The following is a 23,538-nucleotide window of genomic DNA, read 5'->3' on the forward strand; positions in this document are numbered from 1 at the left end:
AATATGACAGCCCCTCAAGTACTTGAAGATGGTTATCATATCCCCTCTCAGTCTTCTCCTCTTCAGGCTAAACATACCCAGCTCCTTCAACCTTTCCTCATAGGACTTGGTCTCCAGACCCCTCACCATCTTTGTTGCCCTCCTCTGGACACGTTCCAGCTTGTCTACATCTTTTTTAAATTGTGGTGCCTCTGGTATAGGTATTTTGGTTACCCAAATAAAAGGCTTTAAAAAAACAATAAATGCACAACGTTTCAATTCATTGCGTTTCAAACCCCATGTAAGCACATTGCTCTCTCCACAAAGCAATAGGACATTTCCAAGCTGATCCAGAAGTACAGGCAGACAGTGAAAGAGAGACAGTTACAAAAGCAGAAAGGCAGCGGGGGGTGGGGTGGGGGGAGCAGATCTCAACAGAAGAATTGCTGTTTGTTCTCCAACATGAAAGCACTAACATCTCAGCTGTTTGCAGACAGCCGCTGCGATTCCAGCTGCATCGTTTGGAATGTCTCTGATGCATGGGTAAAGTCTTTCTTTAGAGACCCCTTTCATTCTCGTACAAGATCATCTGGACCAGTTCCGTTACCGAGGGGGTCTTAAGATGCAGCAGTCCGGACAAGGGCACCATTTTTGTCAGCTTCTTCCTCAGTTAAATATCCTGTGAACAACCCAGTGGGCCTTTTCACACCCAGGCAGGAAGAGGGCAAAGGAGCAGGGAGAATCCCAAATAGTTTATTCAGGCAGTTTTCTCCATCAGGGGATATGTGTCACTTGACAAATTAAGCATTTGGGCAAGGCCATTTCCAACACAATGTGTTGGGTAAGCCAACAGTGTATTAATATTTACAATGCAGAACCTCCTCCCCGCCCCCGCTCTATATTTTGAACTGTTCAGTTAGTCACAAAATTTTGTTTCAACATCTACTTCCATGAAGCACAAAAAGAGAAAAAAGAGTTGGTTTTTATATGCTGACTTTCTCTACCACTTAAGGGAGAATCAAACTGGCTTACAATCCCCTTCCCCTCCCCACAACAGACACCCTGTGGGACTGAGAGAGCTCTAAGAGAGCTGTGACTAGCCCAAGGTCACCCAGCTGGCTTTGTGTGTAGGAGTGGGGAAATCAACCCGGTTCACTAGATTAGCATCCACCACTCATGTGGAGGGGTGAGGAATCAAACCCGGTTCTCCAGATTTGAGTCCACCACTCCAAACCAGCACTCTTAACCACTACACCACACTGGCGCTCAACAGATCTCAACAGAAGAAAGAAGTCCCAGTCTTGTAGAACACTGGTTGATAGTCATCCCCCTATTTGTTCCCTCTTATCTCACAATTGCACTGTTATCATTCAGCATCCCACTTTCAGAGGCTGTGTAGGGTTTGGAGGTTTCTTCTATCTTCATGCTAAAGGATCCCTCTAAATCTCCATCTTGATCCCATGGAATATGATCATTTGTCGTGGTCTCTTGAGAGGGTGTCTCATGGAAGGAAGACGTAAACCATTTACACACACAATTCTAAAGTTTGAGCTCTTGTGAAGTGCTACAATTGTGAAGCATTGTGAAGTGCTACAATTAAAAAAGTACATGAACACAGCCATAGGCTTTGGTCAATGAAACCAAAGGGGAGAGGGATGCTTAGAAAGAGAAAGCGTTTGCAAGACCAGTGGCCATTTTCTACCCTTCATTGTTATCACCTCATGATTTCACCCAGGCAATGGAAGAATCTAGGACAGGTTCAGCTGCAGCAGTGAAGAGAGAATTGAGCATTTTCGGAGAACAGGCATGTGGTTTAACGCAGAGGCCCCTTTGTGGGTATAAGAGCATGCTGAATATATTAGGTGCTGTGGAACACAGGCAGGACAACACTGCTGCAGTTGTCTTGCTTGTGGGCTTCCTAGAAGCACCTGGTTAGGCCACTGTGTGAACAGACGGTTGGACTTGATGGACCTTGGTCTGATCCAGCATGGCCTGGAGCAAAGAAGAACAATGCCATAGGCATCAGCTACTGTCGGAGACAGCATTTATAAAAAAGAACAACATGGTTGACATCAGTCCTAGTCACTGCAACCAGACTTAGCCCAGGTAGTAACAGGTTCCCCCTTCTATAACAGGTTCCCCCTTCTATTGGGTAATAATGCATGGACTGAATCAGAGTCTCTCCCTTCCTGATTTAGTACCACTCTCTCACATTAATTTTTTTTATACTCCTCAAGCTCTTTAAGGAGGTTTTCTCCCCACTCAGTGATTGGGGGTGGGGTTAGCTGCTAAAGCAGATATAAAGTGCTTGTTTTCCACATTATGCAGAGGATGACTTAGTCCTGGTTCCAAGGGATTTCCGCATTAAGAGGAAACACAGAGGGAGATAAGAGAGGCACATTGTGCATAGCAGAGGAACAGGCCACAGGTACAGTGACACCACAACTACATGCTAAAGGAGGACTGATCCAGGCAACACATTTCCCAGAACAGCTGAGTACAGTCAAACAGCAGGAGAAGGAAGAGGAAGAAGAAGAGGAGGAGTTGGCTTTTAAAAGTCAATTTTCTCTACCTTTTAAGGAGAATCAAACTGGCTTACAATCTCCTTCCCTTCCTCTCCCCACAACAGACACCCTGTGAGGTAGGTGGGGCTGAGAGAGCTCTGTGATTAGCCCAAGGTCATCCAGCTGGCTTCATCTGGAGGCGTGGGGAATCAAACCCTGTCCTTCCGATTAGAGTCCGCCACTGTTGACCACAATACCACACAGGCTTTCACAATCAAATAGGTTTTTAACTGAGCATCCCAAGATGTGGGGGATGAAGCTGGTCCGGTTTCTCCGAGTAAAACTCCAACGAAAGAAAAACCCGCCAAGCTGGAGAATTCAGGCTGGGGTTAAACAGGATAATAAAAAGAGGAAGGATAAATGGGACACCATGGTATGCTTCCAAGGAGAGATCCCAGATAAGGAAAATAAAAGCTCACAAGGAGCAGAGTTGCAGTTGTAAGCAGAGTTACACCCACCCATGTTCACTGAAGCCAATGGTCTTGCTAGGGTCAGCTCTGTTTAGGATTGCACACCTAGCAGTGTCTGTTCATTAAGGAGGTAGGCCTAGCATATGCCTGATATATTGTGACCACGCACACACTGGGCTGAGAAATTTCTGAAGATCTGGGAATGGAGCCTGGACAGGGGAGCATCTAGAAGAAGAAGAGTAGTTGTTTTTTATATGCCGACTTTCTCTACCACTTAAGGCAGAATCAAACCGGCTTACAATCACCTTCCCTCCCCCTCCCCACAACAGACACCCTGTGAGGTAGGTGGGGCTGAGAGAGTTGTGACTAGCCCAAGGTCACCCAGCTGGCTTCGTGTGTAGGAGCAGGGAAACAAATCCAGTTCACCAGATTAGCCCCCGCCGCTCATGTGGAGGAGTGGGGAATCAAACCTGGTTCCCCAGATCAGAGCCCACCCCTCCAAACCACTGCTCTTAACCACTACCCCCATTTACTCCAGAGGAACTGATCAATGTCATCTGGAGAACTCCAGGCCCTGGAGGTTGGCAACCCTGTTAGGAAGGGAACTTCTGTTTCTCTCCCCCCCCCCAACTTCACACTGCTGAGAACCATGAAGTTACAGAGCCCTAGGTTACTACAACAACACACACCTTTCACCTTTGCCTTCGCAACCAACATGGGGAGGCGCCAATTTGGGTCCAGCGAGCAGCCCTTGCTAACCCAATGACAGGTCAAGAGTTGACCTGTTGCAGCTGTGAGACTAGCCAGCACCTGGGTCCTCTTTGGACAGCACAGATTGGCCTAACACGAGACGCTCTTAACAAGGAATATCAGGGACTGGACTGGAGTCTCACTGAATACAAAAGCCCGTGCTTTACCATCTGGAATCACCTTCTCCCATATAGATCTACCTCAAGCGATCTTCAAGGGCCCTGCTTCCTGCTCCCTCATACAGGACAGGGCCTTCTCTGTGCTGGCACCACAATTAAGCCCCTCTAGGCCAGGAGTTCCTTATCTTGCTTCTAGGGTTGCCACTTACCCATAGGTGGCGGGTAGTTGCCCACTGCTCCAACCTGTTGCCTGCTGCCGGTAGATTGGGGGGGGGGAGCACAGCACACACTGCAACATCATTTCTGCCTCTGCCCCCCCAGCCCCTCCATTACTCCAGTAAGCCTCCCACCAGTTGCCTGGCAGCCCCACTTGCTTCTCTTTTTTATACCTGCTTTTCTCTACTAGGAGTCTCAAAGTGGCTTACAATCGCCTTCCCTCCCCCCTCCCCACAATAGGCCTGTTGTGCGGCAGGTGGGGCTGAGAGAGTTCAGAAAGGACTGTGACTGGCCCAGGGTCACCCAGCAGGCTTCATGTGGAGGAGTGGGGAAACCAACCCAGCTCACCAAATAAGAGCCCACCACTCATGTGGAAGAGGGGGGAATCGAACCAGTTCTCCAGATCAGAGTCTGCTGCGCCTAACCACTACACCATGCTGGCTCTTGGACCTTCTTGAGGAACGTCAGGGCGAGATCTACTGCTGCTCTTGTATATTAACTGCCAGCTGTTGTGCTGTGTATTTTATTTCTGATTTTTCTACTGAAACATTTTCATTATTATTGTATGCTACCTTGTGAATCTGCTGTGAACACCCCCCCAGATATAAATACCTTCTGTACATACACAAATACATACTGCTGAACTGCTGTTTTTTTGTCTTCTAACTATTCTCAGGGTTTTTTTTTTTGTCCTTTTCAAAACCGTAAATTATTCCCTAGTTTTTTATATTTAACCTGAAAAACAAAGTGTTCAATACTTTGCCATCTTTTACTGCGGTTTTCAAAAAGCATCTTGCTGTTCATGGGAACTAGGGTGGCCAGCAACCCGGACAAAAAATAAAGGTCTTGTCCCTTATGAGAGGCTCCCGTATGGAAGGTCTAATATTTGGCAAATTTATTTAAATGCAACAACAATCTTAAATCTGTCATCACGATTTCACATTAAAGTTTTTTTTTTTTAAATGGCGTGGTCCAAAAGATGCTTGTGAAGGATGATCAGATGCCACAGAAGAAAGAATTTTGGGGAGTGATACTGTCTGTGTCAAGTATGCAGAAAAAGGGAAAGAATACGGATACCCGTCCAAACGCTCCATCCTTAGGGTTGCCAGCTCCGAGTTAGGAAATACCTGGAGATTTTGGGGGCGGAGCCTGAGTGGGGTGGGGTTTGGGGAGGGACTTCAATGCCATACAGTCCAATTGCCAAAGAGGCCATTTTCTCCAGGGAACTGATCTCTGGAGATCAGTTGGAGGTTGGCAACCATATCCTGGAGGTTGGCAACCATATCCATCCTGCACCACATGAAAGACACAGGGCCCTGACCTCCCTTGCATCAGTTCTGCCTATGGCTGCGCCAGGAGTAAGTGCTTATCAATGGCAAGAGTGGCCCAGTATCACGAGAGGCTTCTCGCACCCAGTCCAGGAAACGTCCGGAAAAGACCTTAAAAGCGTTTGTCCTGGATTCGAGTTCCAATTCCCCCCCCCCGCACTCCTGCCCGTTCTAACGTCTCTGAAACGTCTGCTTTCAGAGCGCACCTCCAATAAAATAGCGCACACACAAGAGAGAGGGGGGCGTGGAGGGAGCAACACGTAATCGTGACGTTGCTTGGGTTCCCCTCTACCTCCCCCCCCCTCGGCATTTTGGTGCGCCTGCTATTGAGGGAAGGGTTGTACTATCAATATGCTGTTTAGGGAAAAGTTGAACTATTTAAAAAAAAAAACAGAAAAATTCTTGCAAGTAAAGATATTATATGCAAAATATTTATAAGAATTCTATAGAGCTATGAACCATAGCCATATATTACCATATATCGCCATATTTTCAATGGTTGGTGACATATGGCTATTTCTATAGAATTCTTATAAATATTTTGCATATAGTATCTTTACTTGTAAGAATTTTTTCCATGTTTTTTTTTTTATAGTACAACCTAACTGTACACAGAAGTGTCTATTTTTGCTCATTAAGGGAAGGGTGGCACAATTAAACACTCCATCACAGGCGCTACAAACTGCACAATGCTGCTTCCCCACAGCGAGGGATCTCTGCACTGCTTTCATGGCCGCTGCAAAGGAGCAAGAGGCAGAAGCCTGGACAACAGCGCTTCCATATGTGGGAGTTTTCTGCCTAATTTCTCATTCCCCTCCCCTCCCCAACTTTTCCCTTCTACACGTGCTCCACAGGGACGTTGCATTGGCACTTGGGGACGTGGTCATCACAGTTGCTGTGCTAACTCACCACCCTTTTGTTTGTTTTTATTCACCTGCGTTATCGCACTATAATGTCTATTAAAATACGACATGGAAATAGCTAAGTAGCAGTAAAGCATTATACCACTATAGCAAGTGCCAATTTTATTTAAAGGGTCTCAAAAAACCCTCCAGTGGAGTGAGGGGGGGCAGGAAAAAAGCACTGTGTAGGGCTGACAGTAGAAAAATGATACAGATGTGGGAGGAACCTTTGCAGAATGGAAAAACATACATCATTCCTTCCCAATTAATGCTTTGGGCTGTGCTCTTCCCCCCAAAAAAAGTGTAGTAAAGCTGGTTTGAGAAAAAACATATTGAGGACTAGGGAAAACCTGGAAACAAGATGATTACAGCATGTGGAAGCTCAAAAGAAAAGAAAAAAAGCATTCTAATTTGGAAGCCAAGGTGGAGAAGAAGAAAAAAACTCTGTGTGGAAGCAGAGTTAAGTCAGTTCAGTAGAAGTACCTAATGGGACTCCAGGTCCAGTAGCTGAAGAACAGGCTATACAAGACTAGATATGGGGGCAAGGTAACCGTCAGATGGAGCCCCGTGGCGCAGAGTGTTAAGCTGCAGTACTGCAGTCAAAAGCTCTGCTCACGACCTGAGTTCGATTCCGACGGAAGTCGGTTTCAGGTAGCCGGCTCAAGGCTGATTCAGCCTTCCATCCTTCCGAGGTCGGTAAAATGAGGACCCAGCTCGCTGGGGGTTAAACGGAAGATGACTGGGGGACGGCACTGGCAAAACACCCCTTAAACACTGTCTGCCTAGAAAACATCGGGATGTGACGTCACCCCATGGGTCAGGAATGACCCGGTGCTTGCACAGGGGACCTTTACCTTTTAAACATCAGATGATATCAGAGATGTTGACTAAGAATGCCACAAGATATCAAAAAAATTAAGGACATCTGCTTCAGCTCCCAAGCATCTGCTTAAAGGTAAAGGTCCCCTGTGCAAGCACTGGGTCATTCCTGACCCATGGGGTGACGTCACATCCCGACATTTTCTAGGCAGACAGTGTTTAAGGGGTGTTTTGCCAGTGCCGTCCCCCAGTCATCTTCCCTTTACCCCCAGCAAGCTGGGTACTCATTTTACCGACCTCGGAAGGATGGAAGGCTGAGTCAACCTTGAGCCGGCTACCTGAAACCGACTTCCGTTGGGATTGAACTCAGGTTGTGAGCAGAGCTTGGACTGCAGTACTGCCGCTTACCACACGGGGTTCCTGCTTACCAGTTTTCTATCTTTGTTTCCACTGCATTGTTAGATTGCTCTATAGAGGATACAACCAAGAACATTCAGGGCCGACACGATACCAGGTGTCACTTGCAGCAAAAAATTAGATTATGTCTTCTAGGGAAGACATAGTTATCAATGGCTATTAGCTAAATGGAACTTCCATGTTCACAGGTGGTCTATCTCTGAATACCAAGTGCTTACAGACAACAACGGGGTACTCTGTGCCCTGTTTGTAGGACTTCCAGTGGTATCTGCCTGGCCATTCTGGAAAACAGGATGCTGGATTCAATGGACCTTTAGCCTGATCCCGCAGGATTCTTATGTTCTTAGGGAAAACCAATTCAAATGTTTGGCAAAGGAGCACGGCCAGGTACCTGCAGAATTGTACCTCTCTCAGACATGCGCATAGGGAAAAATCACTCATCTGAATGTACCCTATGGCAAAATCTCCCCATATTCTGAAAACTAATATATTGGAGATATGGTTTGGGTATAAGTTTTCTCCCTGACAAGCTAATACTAGGCATTCAAATTGATTTTAACATAGGAATGCGCTGCAACATGTGATCCACCACCACTCCTTTGCAAAACCAAATAGGAACGTTTCCTTACAGAACCCTATGGAGATTTTGATATTAGGCCAAAGGCAGGTTGTGTCTTACATAGCTTGTTAAATATTTGAATTGGCATCTTAAGCATTAAAGTCCCTTTGTGGATCAAACCAAAGAGTTTGGCTACCGCAATAGAAAGAGATGAGGGGGGTAAGGATTAAAAGACATTTGTAAGCATTAGAGGAAAAGGAGCACACGGACAAAACACAGAAGTTGTGCTGAACCACAGCAGCAGCAGAGAGTGGAGTTACGGAAGAGAATGAAGAAATGGATGGTAAGATGAAGAATAATCAGAGGACTGTCAGAAATTGGAGAAGGAAAATATGGAGAAGACAATGTTGCCAGGAGGAACTAGCCAAGGAGATAAAGCCATGACAGCAAGGAGCTGTGGGGAGCGTTGTTGAAGACAAGTGGAAGAACAGTGAAATAGGCTGTTTAAGAAAGTGAAAAAAAATTAACAGTACTAGGCAGAGTTACTCCCATTGATTTCAATGGACTTAGACTCAAGTAACTCTGTTTAGGATTGTACTGTTCGTTGTCTGCAGAACTGGTCTCCCCAGACTAGGATCCAAGGAGAATTTCCACGAGCAGAAAGATTTCTGCCCAGAGAATAGCTCTCTTTCTTGGAAAGGAAGCAGAAAATAATTGACTGCTGAGACCTACAACTCAAGGCCTGGAGCAATAATGGTAAGGGAGGCAGTTGCAGGACCAAATCAGAGGGAGTGGACAACCTGAAGGGCAACCAAACAGACTGGGGGGTGGGTGGGTGGACAATGCAGAATGTGGACTTTGCAGACAGGGTTGCCAACAACCTGGAGGGGGTGAACCTTCTGACTCTTTAATAGGGGCTTAATGGGATAAGAACATACAAAAAGCCATGCTGGATCCGACCAAGGTCCATCAAGTACAGCAGTCTGTTCACACAGGGGCCAACCAGGTGCATAGTGGCCAACTAAGATTGTTACTGGAAAAGACAATAATGCTAGGGAAAGTTGAAGGCAGCAGGAAAAGAGGAAGACCCAACACGAGATGGGTTGACTTGATCAGGGAAGCCACGGCCCACAGTCTGCAACATCTGAGCAAGGCTTTTAACGTTAGACGTTTTGGAGGACACTGATTCATAGCATCGGCGTAAGTTGGAAGTGAGGGGCTGTGGCTCAGTAGTAGAGCCTCTGCTTTGCATGCAGAAGATCCCAGGTTCAATCTCTGGCATCTCTAGTTAAAGGGACAAGGCAGGTAGGTGATGTGAAAGACCTCCGCCTGAGACCCTGGAGAGCCCCTGCTGGTCTGAGTAGACAATACTGACTTCCATGGAGCGAGGGTCTAATTCAGTATAAGGCAGCTTCATGTGTTCATTTAACCCACACAATGGGATTGATATTTACTAGGTTATGTTTATTTACCCCCGTGCCTGGAAAAGCTGCCCATTTCCACATATAACGCCTCCGTTAAAAGGGACAAGGCCTTTTTCTCCAGGAATGTTGGCAACCCCCTTTGCAGAAGAAACCTATACGAGCAGCAGAATGGGATGGGAAGAGGAAGGGGAAAGGGGCTAGTTTATCAAGGAAGAGGCCTGGGCGCCAGAAGGGGCAGGCGAAGGGAAGGAGGGATGTTGGAAGCCTCGGGCGGGGAAAGGCAAGGCCCAGGGTAGATCCAGAGAAGGGAGGGGGAGGGGGGAGGGGGAGGAAGGGAAGGACGACAGTGTAGGGAGAGGGCCCGGTGAAGCAAAGGAGGCCGAGAAGGCGGAGATGGGGAGAGGAGCGGCAGGCTTGGCGGTGCCAGCAGCAAGCAGGGAGACAGGGGCGGCGCCCGCCTTCTCATTGCTGTGGGTGCGCTGGTGGCGGTTGAGGTGGGAGCTGCGGCTGAAGCATTTGCCGCAGGTGCCGCACTTGTAGGGCTTCTCCCCGGTGTGGGTGCGCTGGTGGATGGTGAGCTCCGAGCGCTGGATGAAGGCCTTCCCGCAGTCCCCGCAGGCGTAGGGCTTCTCGCCCAGGTGGATGCGCTGGTGCTTGATGAGGTTGGAGCTGACACTGAAGCACTTGCCGCAGGCGTCGCAGCGGTAGGGCTTCTCGCCGGTGTGCATGCGCCGGTGCTTGGTGAGGTCCGACTTCTGGATGAAGCCCTTGCCGCAGTCGCCGCACTTGTAGGGCTTCTCGCCCAGGTGGGTGCGCTGGTGCTTCAGCAGGTTGGAGCGCACACTGAAGCTCTTGCCGCACTCGTTGCACTTGTACGGCTTCTCGCCAGTGTGCATGCGGCGGTGCTTGGCCAGGGCCGAGTTCTGGGCGAAGCACTTGCCGCAGTCTACGCAAGAGTAGGGCTTCTCGCCTGTCTGGGTGCCTTGGTGCCGCACGCCCTCCCCCCCGCCCCTCCCGCACTCGCTGCAAGCTGGGCGCCGCCAGAGGAAACTCTTGCCACAGTCACTGCACTTGCAGGGCAGCAAGGTCCCGCGCCGGCGCTTCCGCCGGGCTCCCAAGAAACCGCAGTCCGTGCAGTGGCAGGGTGGGTGCTCGGCGGTCCGGTGCACGCGCTGGTGCCGCTCCAGGTGGGAGCTCTGTGAGAAACCCTTGCCGCAGTCGTCGCAGTGGAAGGGCTTGTCGCCAGCGTGGATGCGCCGGTGCCGGTCCAGGTGGGAGCTCCAGGCAAAGCTCTTCCCACAGTCGCCGCAGGCGTAGGGCTTGGCAGAGTCGTTGGGGTGGCGGGTGCGCCGGTGCTGCAGCAGGGCACCGTTCAGCCCAAAGCTCTTCCCGCAGTCCTCACAGACGTAGGGTTTCTCCGCAGCATGGTGAGCTCGTCGGTGCTTGGACAGCGCAGCGTTCTTGTTGAACCCTTTGCCGCATTCCCCGCACTGGTAGGGTTTGGTGCTGGCTCTGCTGGCTGATGTGGTCATGGCAGCCAGGCAGCATTTGCAAGGGGAAGCTGGGACGCTGCCGAAGTGGATGCGTCGGTGGCGGTCCAGGTGAGAGCTCCAGGCAAAAGCGCGGCCGCAGTCCTCACAGACGTAGGGCTTCTCGCCCGTGTGGATGCGCCGGTGGCGCTCCAGGTGCGAGTTCCAGTTGAAGCCCTTGCCGCACTCGGTGCACTTGTAGGGCTTCTCTTCCAGGTGTTGCTTTTGGTGTTTGATGAGGTGGGCAGGGAGGCTGAAGCTCTTGCCGCAGACGTTGCACTCGCAGGGTCGGGCTGGGCTGGCGCCTGTCTTCTTGCCCGCGTGGCTGCGCTGGTGCTGGATGAAGGCAGAGCCGACGCTGAAGCTCTTGCCGCACTCAGCGCAGCGGTAGGGCTTGGTGCTGGTGTGGCGCCGCTGGTGGGTCACCAGGGTGGAGTTGAGGCGGAAGCACTTGCCACACTCGCTGCACTTGTAGGGCTTCTCCAGACCGGCGCTGCCGAGCAGCCGTGAGCGCTTGCCAAAGCCGAAGCCCTTCCCGCAATCGAGGCACCGCCCGGCATGGCTGAGCAGCCCATGGTGGCCTCGAGGGGAGAACTTCTTGAAGCCACGGTGGGCGACCGGCTTGCTGCCCTGTTTCTTCCCCAAGGGCTTCTTTGGCTGCTCCTCCAAGGCTGCCTGGCCCTGGCTTTCGTTGTTGGCCTTCTCCTTGGACTTCTCCAGCAGAGGGTCCGGCTGGGTGTCCACTTTATCCACCACAGCGTTCCCTCCACCATCTCCTCCTCCTCCTCCATCCTGCTGCGTCGTCACCACTTCCTCCTCCTCCTCCTCCTCCTCATTCCCATTGTCACTCACCATCCCATCATCTGCTGGAACAACGAGAGAATCCAGTAACTCCTGGGGTCTGGGAAAAGAAACTTGGAAGAAGGGAAGTGAAAAAAAGCTGTCATGCGTTCATGGACCTGCCATCACAACTTGTCATTCCTCCCCACCAACATCCTGCCGACTCTCCTCAAGTCCACATCCTCCCACGCTGCTGCCCACAACTCACTCTTCAAATGTACCCCTGACATTCTGTGCTCAGTCAGTGGTGGTGGGGCCATGTCTCACGGGCAGAAATTATTTATTTATTTTTTATTTCTATCCCGCCCTCCCCGGCCAAAGCCAGGCTCAGGGTGGGTATGTCCCAGGTTCAGTCACCAGCATCTCCAATGAAAAGGACCAAATCATAGACAATGGGAAAGACCTTTGTCTGACACCCTGGAAAGAAGAAGAGTTGGTCCTTATATGCCGACTTTCTCCACCACTTAAGGAAGAATCAAACCAGCTTACAATCACCTTCCCTTCCCCTCCCTACAACAGACACCCTGTGAGGTAGGTGGGGCTGAGAGAGTGTGAATAGCCCAAGTACTCCCAAGCTGGCTTCATGTGGAGGAGTGGGGAAACAAATCCAGTTCACCAGATTAGCTTCTGCCGCTCATGTGGAGGAGTGGGGAATCAAACCCAGTTCTCCAGATCAGAATCCACCACTCCAGACCACCGTTCTTAACCATTACACCACACTGGCTCCCAGTCTAAGCAGCTGCCAGTCTAAGTAGACAATACTGATCGTGATAAACCAATGGTCTGACTCAGTATGAGGCAGCTTTATCTGTTTTATGCGTTTCCCACTTTCTGCCCATTGAGTTTGAACCCAGATACAAACAACAACTCATTTTATTGGGGGTTCAGGCCAACAGCTGCTTCCTCGGTTCTCCATCTGTAAAATGGCTTGAACCACCACATGAAATGTTTTCCAGCTTTCCCTGTGTGGTTAGTTATCACTGGAGTCCATTTGGATCCAGCACTCCAACCCCACCCATTTCAACCCACTACTAGCAGCACGAGCCCAATCCTGCCCCACCTGGGTTTCTATCTATTAGCATGCCACTGAAATCCATGGAGGCTACATAGCAGAGGTGCCTGGTGGATTGTGCCCTGTGTGTTTCCAGAGCAACCTGGCGGGTTCTGACTCCTCATCTGCAAGCAATTAAAGAGGAACTGCAAAGAAAGGGTAATTGCCTAGCAACCATCAAATTGGGATCCAATTTCCTCCCTCCCTCATCCCCTGCCTCCCCCTTGGCAATTTACATTTTTGGTTGCTTGGTACTGGCAGGTAACCTAAAGCATAGTTTGCTGCTCAGCCCAACTTCTTCATGGGAGATCTGATTTTCCCTTGCTGACAAGTGGCCTACGCTAGGATGAGGATTTTGCCTGGACTCTCATCCTGTTCTAGACCAGTGTTTTTCTGCCTGTTCATTTTTATTCCATTTTATTCTACTAGCTGGGGCCAGTGGACATGATTCTCCAGTTCTTCATGACAACCTTTTGAAGCAGGTTGAGCTGAGGTGACAGGAGAAGCCATGGCTCAGTGGTAGAGCATCTGCTCTACATGTGGAAGGTCCCGGGTTCTATTCTGGGCATCTCCCATTAAAGAGATCTGCGAACAATACTGACCTCGACAGACTCAGTATAAGGTAGCATCCTGGGTTCATGACTGGCACATAGCAACCTCATCACTGAGGTTAGGATCTAAACCTAGGTCTTCCCAGTTCTGCCCTGATGCTTTAACCACTATGCCACACTAGTTCTCAAGCCTTCTACCTTCAGCCCATCTTTTCCATATTCGTTTGCCTACTGAAGAATCTCTGGGTGTCTGAATATTTCGGAGAACAGGAGGGGAACGTTCAGAGTCAATTCATGAAAGACTCTGGCCGGGCCTACTGGCTACACAGCCTCATGCACTTCAACGGAAGAAGAAGAAGAGTTGGTTTTTATAGGCCTATTTTCTCTACCACTTAAGGAAGAATCAAACCGGCTTACAATCACCTTCCCTTCCCCTCCTCACAACAGACACCCTGTGAGGTCGGTGGGGCTGAGAGAGCTCTAAGAGAGCTGTGACTAGCCCAAGGTCACCCAACTAGCTTCATGTGTAGGAGCGGGGAAACCAACCCAGTTCACCAGATTTGAGTCCGCCGCTCATGTGTAGGAGTGGGGAATCAAACCTGGTTCTCCAGATTAGAGTCCACCGCTCCAAACCACCACTCTTAACCACTACACCATGCTGGCTCTCAACGCTGGAGAGTGTGCCACAGAACACACCAACCATGCTTCCGTAGGAGTCACACAACAGGGGAAAGATCTTTAATAGAGAGCAAGCCTGCTCTGCCATTATCGATCTCCTCACCCCGTAACGGCGAGACACTTCCAAGGAAAGTCCAGGATGCCAGGTTTAGAGGCCACTTCACATGTTTGGAGATACACAAAAGGGGAGAGGATTCCTAGCAAAGGGAAACACTGAGACCTGGTCTACTCATAGAGTAGAATGAAGTGGGAGAACTCTGAGGTGGGAGAACGGGTTGTACCACTTCAGACTGCAGGGGAAGTGGTCGCATTCTTAATGCTCTCTCATGTAAAAATTCTCTGGAAAAAACAGCACATTAGGAAGAAAAACAAACAGGCTTGGGTAAAACAGGCTCTCTGAGCTCCAAGGAGCTCAGAGCAGTGTATGTAGCTTTCCCAGTGTCACTTTATCCTTACAACAACCCTATGAGGTAGGCCAATCTGAAAGAAGGTGAGTGGCCCAATGTCAACAAGCATGGTTTATGGCAGAGTGGGAATCTGAACCTGGGATTTCTAGCTCCACCACAACGCATTGGCACTTACTCACTGTGCTGGCTTTTCCCACTTACGAGGAATTATTAATGTAGAGGAACTCTGAGAAATGAACGCTTTCCCCTGCAGTCTGAGGGGGGACAGTCCATTCTACCATCTCCATACTTATCACCACCTCATTCTGTCGCATGTGGAGACCAGGCCTGTGTTTCTGCTATGGCGAGATGCGCTGTTTCCAAGTGCACAGGGGAACATGTGCATCTCACCCATGAGAAACATACCAGTTCCTTATCACACCTAGCCTGTGTGCAAAATGCCGTCAAGTCATAGAGACTCATGGCAACCCCAGCAAGGGGTTTCAAGGCAAGTGAGAAGCAGAGGGGGTTTGCCAACGCCTTCCTCTGCAGAGTCTTCCTTGGTGGTCTCCGTTCCAAATACTGGCCCTGCTTAGCTTCCGAGACCTGACGAGATTGGGTTATATCATGCCGTCTCTCCTCCCCTGCAAGCCTGAGTCACTTGCACATGTGCTATTTTCTGCCTCTCATGAAGGTGCGAAGCCACTCTTCAGATGTTTGCTCAGAAACTGTGCAGAATCCTATGGTTTTCCAAGGAACACGATGTCTAACTCCAGCCCTTTGGGGCAGACTTACCAGGTGCCAGTCCTCTTCTCCTGTGAGATTCGGCAAAAGCAGTTATCCGGGGCCAGCTGATTGCAATTTCCTCTGCTACAGATGGTGGGGGACAACAGGGGGAAGGGAGGAAACAATTTAAAACAAAATTAGATGGAGCACTTTCATAATCCAGAATCCAGAAGAAGAATTGCTGTGGTCTGGTCTTGACAATACAGGAATAATGTTTTCACATGACATATTTGTTCATTTAGAAGACTTTCCTTGTGCATCTGTCCTATTGAGTTGGTTGCTTGCCACATCAGGAATTCACTTCAACATTTTCATATGGAGTTTTGATTTTAAACTGTCTAAAAGAATGGGTAAGCTGCAGTACTGCAGCCCAAGCTCTGCTCATGACCTGAGTTCGATCCCAATGGAAGTCGGTTTCAGGTAGCCGGCTCAAGGTCGACTCAGCCTTCCATTCTTCCGAGGTCGGTAAAATAAGTACCCAGCTTGCTGGGGGTAAAGGGAAGATGACTGGGGAAGGCACTGGCAAACCACCCCGTAAACAAAGTCTGCCTAGGAAATGTCGGGATGTGACGTCACCCCATGGGTCAGGAATGACCCAGTGCTTGCACAGGGGATCGTTACTACTTACTAAAAGAATGGGGCCTATCTAGCCATCCATGTCTATGGTTCTCCTTTCAGCCATCTATGCTTGTGTAAGGGGAGGGGCCGTGACTCAGTGGTAGAGCATCTGCTTGGCATGCAGAAGGTCCCAGGTTCAATCCCCGGCATCGCCAGTTAAAGGGACTAGGCAGGTAGGTGATGCGAAAGACCTCTGCCTGAGACCCTGGAGAGACCCTGCCGGTCTGAGTAGACAAAGTGATTTCGATGGACTGACAGTCTGATTCAGTATAAGGCAGCTTCATGTGTTCAATTAACCTCGAATAGCCCTGACTAGCCCAATCTCATGACAGCTCGGAAGCTAAGCAAGGATCTTGGCTGGGAGACCACCAAGGGAGCCCAGGATTGCTACACAGAGGGAGGCAATGGCAAAAACCACCTCTGCTCATCTCTTGTCTTGATAACCCCTTGGGCCTGGGGTCACCATGAGTCCTTTGTGACTTGATGAAACACCATTATTGTTATGCTCGTGGCCAATGGCAGCGAATTCCCCAATGTAATTACTCTTTCGGCAAAGAACTAATTCCTTTCGTCTACCCTTTAAAAAGCAATCTACACATCCTGTAGCAGTGAATGCCACAAGCAAATTCCTGAATGTTTTGTGCAAGCTCATCCTGGGCTAGTCTGGTCATAAAATTGTACTCCGTGATTTCTAGGGTTGCCAACCTCCAGGTACTAGCTGGAGATCTCCTGCTATTACAGCTGATCTCCAGCCGATAGGGATCAGTTCGCCTGGAGAAAATGGCCGCTTTGGCAATTGGACTCCATGGCATTGAAGTCCCTTCCCTCCCCAAACCCTTCCCTCCTCAGGCTCCGCTCCAAAAACCTCCAGGTATTTCCCAACCTGGAGCTGGCAACCCTAGTGATTTCCTAGCATGAGATGCCCCAATAACAGCAGAGAGAAGGAACCTAAGAAGCTGAAGGTGATTTATAAATAATAACAACAACCGCCCTTACCCAAAGAGATCACGTTCTCATAATTTTCCTGCATGTCGTCTCTGGGATCCAGAAGAGTCCACACACTGCTTTGCCTGGAAGAAAAGGAACAGTCACCCACTTCCTTGTGGATCACACTCATTCTTGCAATAACAAGCTCCACCCTCCTGCCACAAGCACATGGATAATAACCACCCCTAATCTCCGGGGAAATGGTCAGTGTCTCTAAATTGTTTCTATGCTCTTCATTCAACAATAATCTCTCTAAGAACTGGGAAGCCAAGATCTTCTCACTTACTATTGGTCTGTTGGAAGGCCTGTACACATTCTGCAATTTAAACAAACAAAAAATCTAAATGCTGCTGCAAAACAAGCAGGATGTTTGCAAATTACAATAAATTATGCAAATATGCACCGACTGACTTATGGGGTTGTCAACCTCAAGGTGGGGTGGGGAGAGATCTCCCAGAATTACAACTGATCTCCAGACTATAGAGACCAGTTCCCCTGGAGAAAATGGCGGCTTTGAAGGGTGGACTCTATGGCATTATACCCCGCTGAGGTCCCTCCCCTCTCCAAACCCTGCCCTCCCCAGGCTCCAAGAATTTTAAACCTGGAGTTGGCAACTGTACTGGCTTATTCTGCTGCGGCAAATTCTGTCCACACGGTCTTCAGAATGAGACCTGACTTCCTTTGAAACAGTGAGAACAGAAACCCAGCCTTTCATCGCTAACTTGTATTCCCCTCCCCCCGCCATCCTTCCAACAAGGAGCTCGGGGAAGGGATCATATTTCTCTAAGCACCTCCATTTTAACCACACAACAACCCTGTAAGGTACGTGAGGGAGAGAGAGAGAGGCCCTCTGTCCACCATACCACACCAGCTGTCCATTCGTAAGACCAAAAAGATGAGTAAAATCAGCTCTTGAGGGGTACCTAACTTGCATCAAATGAAGATACGCGCATAACACATGGCATGCAGGGATTCATCCACCTGGGACAAGTCCCAAGACGTCTGATCCAGAGCCGTGCAACAAAACACAATGTATGGATTGTGGTTTTATTCCAGACCGCACATTCAGAAAAAACAATCATGCTCTGGTTTTGTGTCTACAATCTCTATTGTATCTATAACCTCTGGTTTTGTGTCTATAACCCCCATTACGATCCACTTATCAGTGTGACGCATTGGAAAACCAACCCTTTAATCCCATTTTGCAGATATGGCATGGTTCTCAATCATACTAAACTGTAACTTTAGTAAAGGGGCCATGGCTCAGGGGTAAGAGCATCTGCTTGGCATGAAGAAGGTCCCTGGTTCAATCCCCAGCATCTCCAGTTAAAGGGACTAGGTGAGTAGGTGGTGTGAATAGATCTCTACCTGAGACCCTGGAGAGCCGCTGCCTGTCTGAGTAGACAATACTGACTTTGATGGACCAAGGGTCTGATTCAGTAGAAAGCAGCTTCACGTGTTCATGTACAACGAGGAAGTGTTCTTGAAGTTGTGAAGGACCTGAGCGAGGCTAATGATAGAGGACATTTTGAAGGTTATTAATTCGTAGGGTCACCAAAAGTCAGAAGGCTACTTGATGGCATTTTTACACACACACACGCAGGAACACATAGACATGACGGTGCATCTGGGAGGATCACAGCTAGAGTTGTCAACCTCCAGGTGGGGCCTGGAGGTGTCCCAGACTTACAACTGATCTCCAGACCACATAGAAGAGTTCTCCTGGAGGCAATGGCAGCTTTGGAGGCCATTGAGAGAGGGAGAGATTCTATGGCAGGGGTGTCAAACTCAATTGTTATGAAGGCCTGTTATGACATACCGTAAATGTCACTTGGTCAGGACAGGCCATGCCTCGGCAGCCCAGATCAAGAGTGGGGGGGGGGGCGCTGCCTCATCTGGCTCACAGGCCGGATAAGGGGCCGAATCCGGCCCTCCGGTCTTATGTTTGACACCCCTGCTCTACGGCATCACATCCCTGCTAAGCTCCCTTGCCAGGCTCCGCCCCCCAAATCGCCATGAAGTTCCCAACCCAAAGTTGGCAACCCTAACAGCACATGCTAAAGATCCTAAATTCAATCTTGGCACCTCCACTTCGAGGATCTCGAGCAGCAAGGCCACCCTCAGACTGAGACCTTGAGAGGCAGCGTGGTGTAATGCTTACAGCACTAGTTTTGCACATGAGAATCATAGAATCATAGATTCTTGTAGATTATCCTGGTTGTGTGACCGTGGTCTTTTCCAAGACCACGGTCACACAACCTGGATAACCTACAAGAACTGATGAACTCTGACCGTGAAAGCCTTCGACAATATAGAATCATAGAGTTGGAAGGGACCACCAGGGTCATCTAGTCCAACCCCCTGCACAATGCAGACATTTCACAACTACCTCCCCCCACCCCCACCCCAGTGACCCGTACTCCATGCCCAGAAGATGACCAAGATGCCCTCCCTCTCATGATCTGCCTAAGGTCATAGAATCAGCATTGCTAACAGATGGCCACCTAGCCTCTGCTTAAAAAACCTCCAGGGAAGGAGAGCTCACCCCTCCGGTTCAGGTTGCTACTCAGCGCTCACTAGCTTGTCGTTGCACGGTGCAATCGCTCAGCCGAAACTACCTCGCAAGGTTGTTGTGAGAATCATGTGGTCAGCCACCCCGAACTCCCCGGGAAGGAGAGGAATGCAGATGGGGGGGGGGGATCATACACACTGGAGAGGCGGGGAACCGAGGGCGGGGGGCGCACCCTTCTTCAGGAGGGCAGCCTCGTTTAAGTCTTGCAAGCGTGGCTTCGCCTTACCCTTTCCCCTTGCTGCCGGGGAGCCTCGGCTCTTGGATCACGGTTGCACAGCGGGGCGCGCTTGCTTCTCCTGCAGCGGCATCGCGATCCCGGGAGAGGGGGGCGAGAAAGCCGACCCCGACCCCCTTCCTCCCCTTCCCAACATTTTCCTCGATCACCTGGTGCTTCCGGTTCAGGAGCGAACGGGTTACGCCTGCGAAATCCGGAGACTCCCCATGTGATTTATTATTATTATTATTATATTTTTTTAAAAAAATATATTATTAGCGACCAGTCCCCCCCAAAAAATAATAATTATTAAAAAAAGCAATAGGTTGCAGACCGGCTCGGTATTGCAAGGACACAGGAAGGGGCTGGTGATTGGGATCTGATGCTCAGAGGAGAGGAGGGGGAGGCAGGAAGGCGGGGAGGAGGGTCGGGGGGGGGGCGGAGGGAGGATCCTAAAGAATAGAGAGAGGGAGAGATCAGAAATCGTGGTGGTGGGGAAGGGGTGTCTCCCTGCCTTTCAACGGCGAAGAGACCCAGGCTGCCTCCATTGCATCTTGCAACTGGGGGTCTCCCCCCTCCCCACCCCCACCCAATCCACTCCCAGCTGCAGAAGACTGGAGGGATCCCATGCAAGGGGGCAGAGGGCCTTTATAACAGAGACCTCGAGCCAGGCGAGGACTTTCTCATTGTTTGCATTGCTCGGAGAGGCGCCGCTTCCTCCGCAGCCCCCGGGGAGCCGCAGATCTGCTTGCTGCCGAGTCGGAGGCACCAGGTAAAACGCGTGGAGGAGGAGATGGTGTGGATGGGGCTGGGAAGTGACCCTGTGCGGGGGTGGGAAAAGACGGTCCTTCCTCCCGACGGTGGTCCTCTGATAACGGGTTAGATCCCTGCTGGAAGGGATGGGTGGTGGTGGGGGGGGGGGGAGCGATCGCGAAAGACTGCTGCTTTTATTGACACATGACCTTGTTAATCTGGCACAAGGGGCAGGTCCGGTTACCTTATTGTCAAGCGGCGTAGTGGCCCTGGGGTCCGGCTCCTGTTTAAAACTTTCTCCGCTTGCCTTTGAGGTTTGCAAAAATAAAAAAAAGCAGCCAGCGATGGAGAGCTAGAAATCGCCCTCCAGCCACTTCTTTGCCTTGCCGAAGCTCCTTTGTGCGGTTCCCAGTTTGCTTGAATCCATACACACTTCTCAGACCTTGGTTGGAAAAGTCTCCAGAAAATGCAAGTTGACGTGAAAGCCACTTTTCCCCCCTCTGGAGACTTTACAATTCATGGTGTTCCTGGCTGGTCTGGATCTGACATGTGATCATATCCATCAAAGAACTTCGGGTTTTAAAAAAGCAAGCAAGCAGTTACAACCCCACTGGTTGGATAACCATGTTCACAGCCTTCCTCTTCTTGGGCGGCTTTCAGCAAGTGGCTTCAGTTTCTCCCGCTCTGTGAAATGGGAGTAGCAGGGATCTGTATCTCAGTTTGCCCTCACTGCAAGGAAATATCTTAGCCATCCATGATTGGACAGACAGGATGCGGTGATGGCTGTCAACCTGGAAAGCTTGAAGAGGGGAGTGGACACGTTCATAGAGGAGAGGGCTATCCATGGCTAATGGTCAAAATGAATACTGGTCATGATGCATCTCTGTTCTCTCCAGGATCAGAGGAGCATGCCCGTTATATTAGGTGCTGTGGAACACAGGCAGGATGGTGCTGCTGCAGTCGTCTTGTTTGGGGGCTTCCTAGAGACATGATAGAGGTCTATAAAATTATGCATGGTATGGAGAGAGTGGACAGGGAGAAGCTTTTCTCCCTCTCTCATAATACTAGAACGCGGGGTCATCTGCTGAAGCTGGAGGGTGAGTGAGATATTCAAAACAGATAAAAGGAAATATTTCTTCACACAATGCATAGTTAAACTGTGGAACTCCCTGCCCCAGGATGTGGTGATGGCTGCCAACTTAGAGGGCTTTAAGAGGGGAGTGGACATGTTCACAGAGGAGAGGACATGGATACTAGTCATGATGCATACCTATTCTTTCCAGTCTCAGAGGAGCATGCCTATTATATTAGGTGCTGTGGAACACAGGCAGGACAATGCTGCTACAGTCGTCTTGTTTGGGGGCTTCCTAGAGGCACCTGGTTGGCCACTATGTGAACAGACTGCTGGACTTGATGGACCTTGGTCTGATCCAGTGTGGCCTTCCTTATGTTCTTAGACAGGAACTCTGATCCCCCAACTCATCCAAACAGCAGATCAGGGTTGTCCTACTAGGCACCATCCAGGTGGGATGGATCAATGACAGCCATGCAAAACCCAGCACGCTTATGTACCCCTTTCCAGATACATTCAGGTGGGTCGTCGTGTTGGTCTGCAGAAGAAGAGCTAGATTCGAGTCCAGTAGCAGCTCAGAGACCAACAAGATTTCCAGAGCATAAGCTTTTGAGAGTCAAAGTTCCCCTCTGTCCGATCTGATGAAGGAGCTTTGACTCTCGATAGCTTATGCCCTGGAAATCTTGTTGGTCTCTGAGCTGCTACTGGACTCGAATCTATCTTTCCTCCCTCCCCAGACACAGTTTTCCATAGTTCCTGTTTAGGACTAAATCCAGTGGCTGACAGCATATAGAAGGCTCACTGTGGACACAGTTATGGTCCACCAGTCACGTTCACTGATCTACTGAGGGATAAACCAGGCCGGACCAGAACCAACGGGTTGAAATTAAATCATAAGTTTCCGTCTAGACATTAGGAAGAATTTTCTAACAGTTAGAGCGGTTCCTCAGTGGAACAGGCTTCCTCGGGAGGTGGTGAGCTCTCCTTCCCTGGAGGTTTTAAGCAGAGGCTAGATGGCTGACCCTAGAGGCTAGATGACTGACCCTAGAAGCAGAGGCTAGATGGCCAACCCTAGAAGCTAAAATGACTAAACTGCGGCTATCGTATTTTGGTCATGTCATGAGGCGACAAGAGTCACTGGAAAAGACAGTCATGTTAGGAAAAGTTGAGGGCAGCAGGAAAAGAGGAAGACCCGACAAGAGATGGACTGACTCAATAAAGGAAGCCACGGCCTTCAATTTGCAAGATCTGAGCAAGGCTGTCAAAGATAGGACATTTTGGAGGACTTTCATTTATAGGGTCGCTATAAGTCGGAAGCGACTTAACATACACACAGAGATGGCCATCTGTCAGCAGTGCTGATTCTATGACCTTAGGCAGATCATGAGAGGGAGGGCATCTTGGCCATCTTCTGGGCATGGAGTAGGGGTCACTGGGGTGGGGGAGGTAGTTGTGAATTTCCTGCATTGTGCACTGGGTTGGACTAGATGACCCTGGTGGTCCCTTCAACTCTATGATTGTATGGAACCCACTGGTTTTGCTGCTTGTGTAGGAGTGTAAACACAGGAGGGTGTCAAGTGCCTGGAAGTCCACAGTACATGTCTGGTGGGCTTCTTTTGGCTTGATGGGTCACGTTGTGCAGACCTGATCTATCTAGATGTATTCTTGCATTGACAAAAAGGACTCTTTGTGAATATTGTTAACTGCATCAGAATCTTTTCCTCCAGGCTGCACTCTTCTTGGGCCAGTCATAAACAATCTGCTCCCAGGTCTACGTTTTCTCAGCTAGAGTTTGGGGTTGACAGCCATTTCTGATAATGCAACTTAACAGCACTTTCCACCACCACTTGAAGGGTAAATGATTGCAAAATACCCACTATTCTGTATAAAACTGAGACATACTGAAATGAAAGCAAGGTTAATTCTTTATACCAAGAATGTTTCTTTTATATAACCCTAGTTATAAACCTTGCACAGCAGGTGCCAAGTGTGGTGTTGGTAGATGTTCTTCTTG

General features: G+C 49.6%; 1 protein-coding gene and 1 long non-coding RNA gene across 2 annotated transcripts; both read right to left on the bottom strand.

Annotated features, from left to right (window-relative positions):
• Positions 1-9,684: 9,684 nt before the first annotated feature.
• On the bottom strand, positions 9,685-11,807 carry LOC130474664 (zinc finger protein 883-like). Its single transcript, XM_056846364.1, has 3 exons — positions 11,787-11,807; positions 10,659-11,727; positions 9,685-10,469 (listed from the first exon to the last, which is right to left on the bottom strand). The coding sequence occupies exons 1-3, from the start codon at positions 11,805-11,807 to the stop codon at positions 9,685-9,687; spliced, it is 1,875 nt and encodes a 624-aa protein (XP_056702342.1).
• Positions 11,808-11,822: 15 nt separating this feature from the next.
• Positions 11,823-16,997, bottom strand: LOC130492622 (uncharacterized). The gene is made up of 3 exons (XR_008933886.1): positions 16,923-16,997; positions 15,318-15,392; positions 11,823-11,930 (listed from the first exon to the last, which is right to left on the bottom strand). It is a non-coding gene; the product is annotated as an uncharacterized LOC130492622 (long non-coding RNA).
• Between the last annotated feature and the right edge of the window lie 6,541 nt (positions 16,998-23,538).

Source organism: Euleptes europaea, chromosome 1 (assembly GCF_029931775.1).
Source record: "Euleptes europaea isolate rEulEur1 chromosome 1, rEulEur1.hap1, whole genome shotgun sequence".
Classification (NCBI taxonomy): domain Eukaryota; kingdom Metazoa; phylum Chordata; class Lepidosauria; order Squamata; family Sphaerodactylidae; genus Euleptes; species Euleptes europaea.

Coding starts and splice junctions, on each gene's coding strand:
- LOC130474664 (XM_056846364.1), bottom strand. CDS start 11,807: ATGGAGGAGGAGGAGGAGATG. Junction 11,728..11,786: donor TGGAGGAGGAGGAGGAGATG/GTGGAGGGAACG, acceptor CTGCTGGAGAAG/TCCAAGGAGAAGGCCAACAA. Junction 10,470..10,658: donor CCACCTGGAGCGGCACCAGC/GCGTGCACCGGA, acceptor TGCGGCACCAAG/GCACCCAGACAGGCGAGAAG.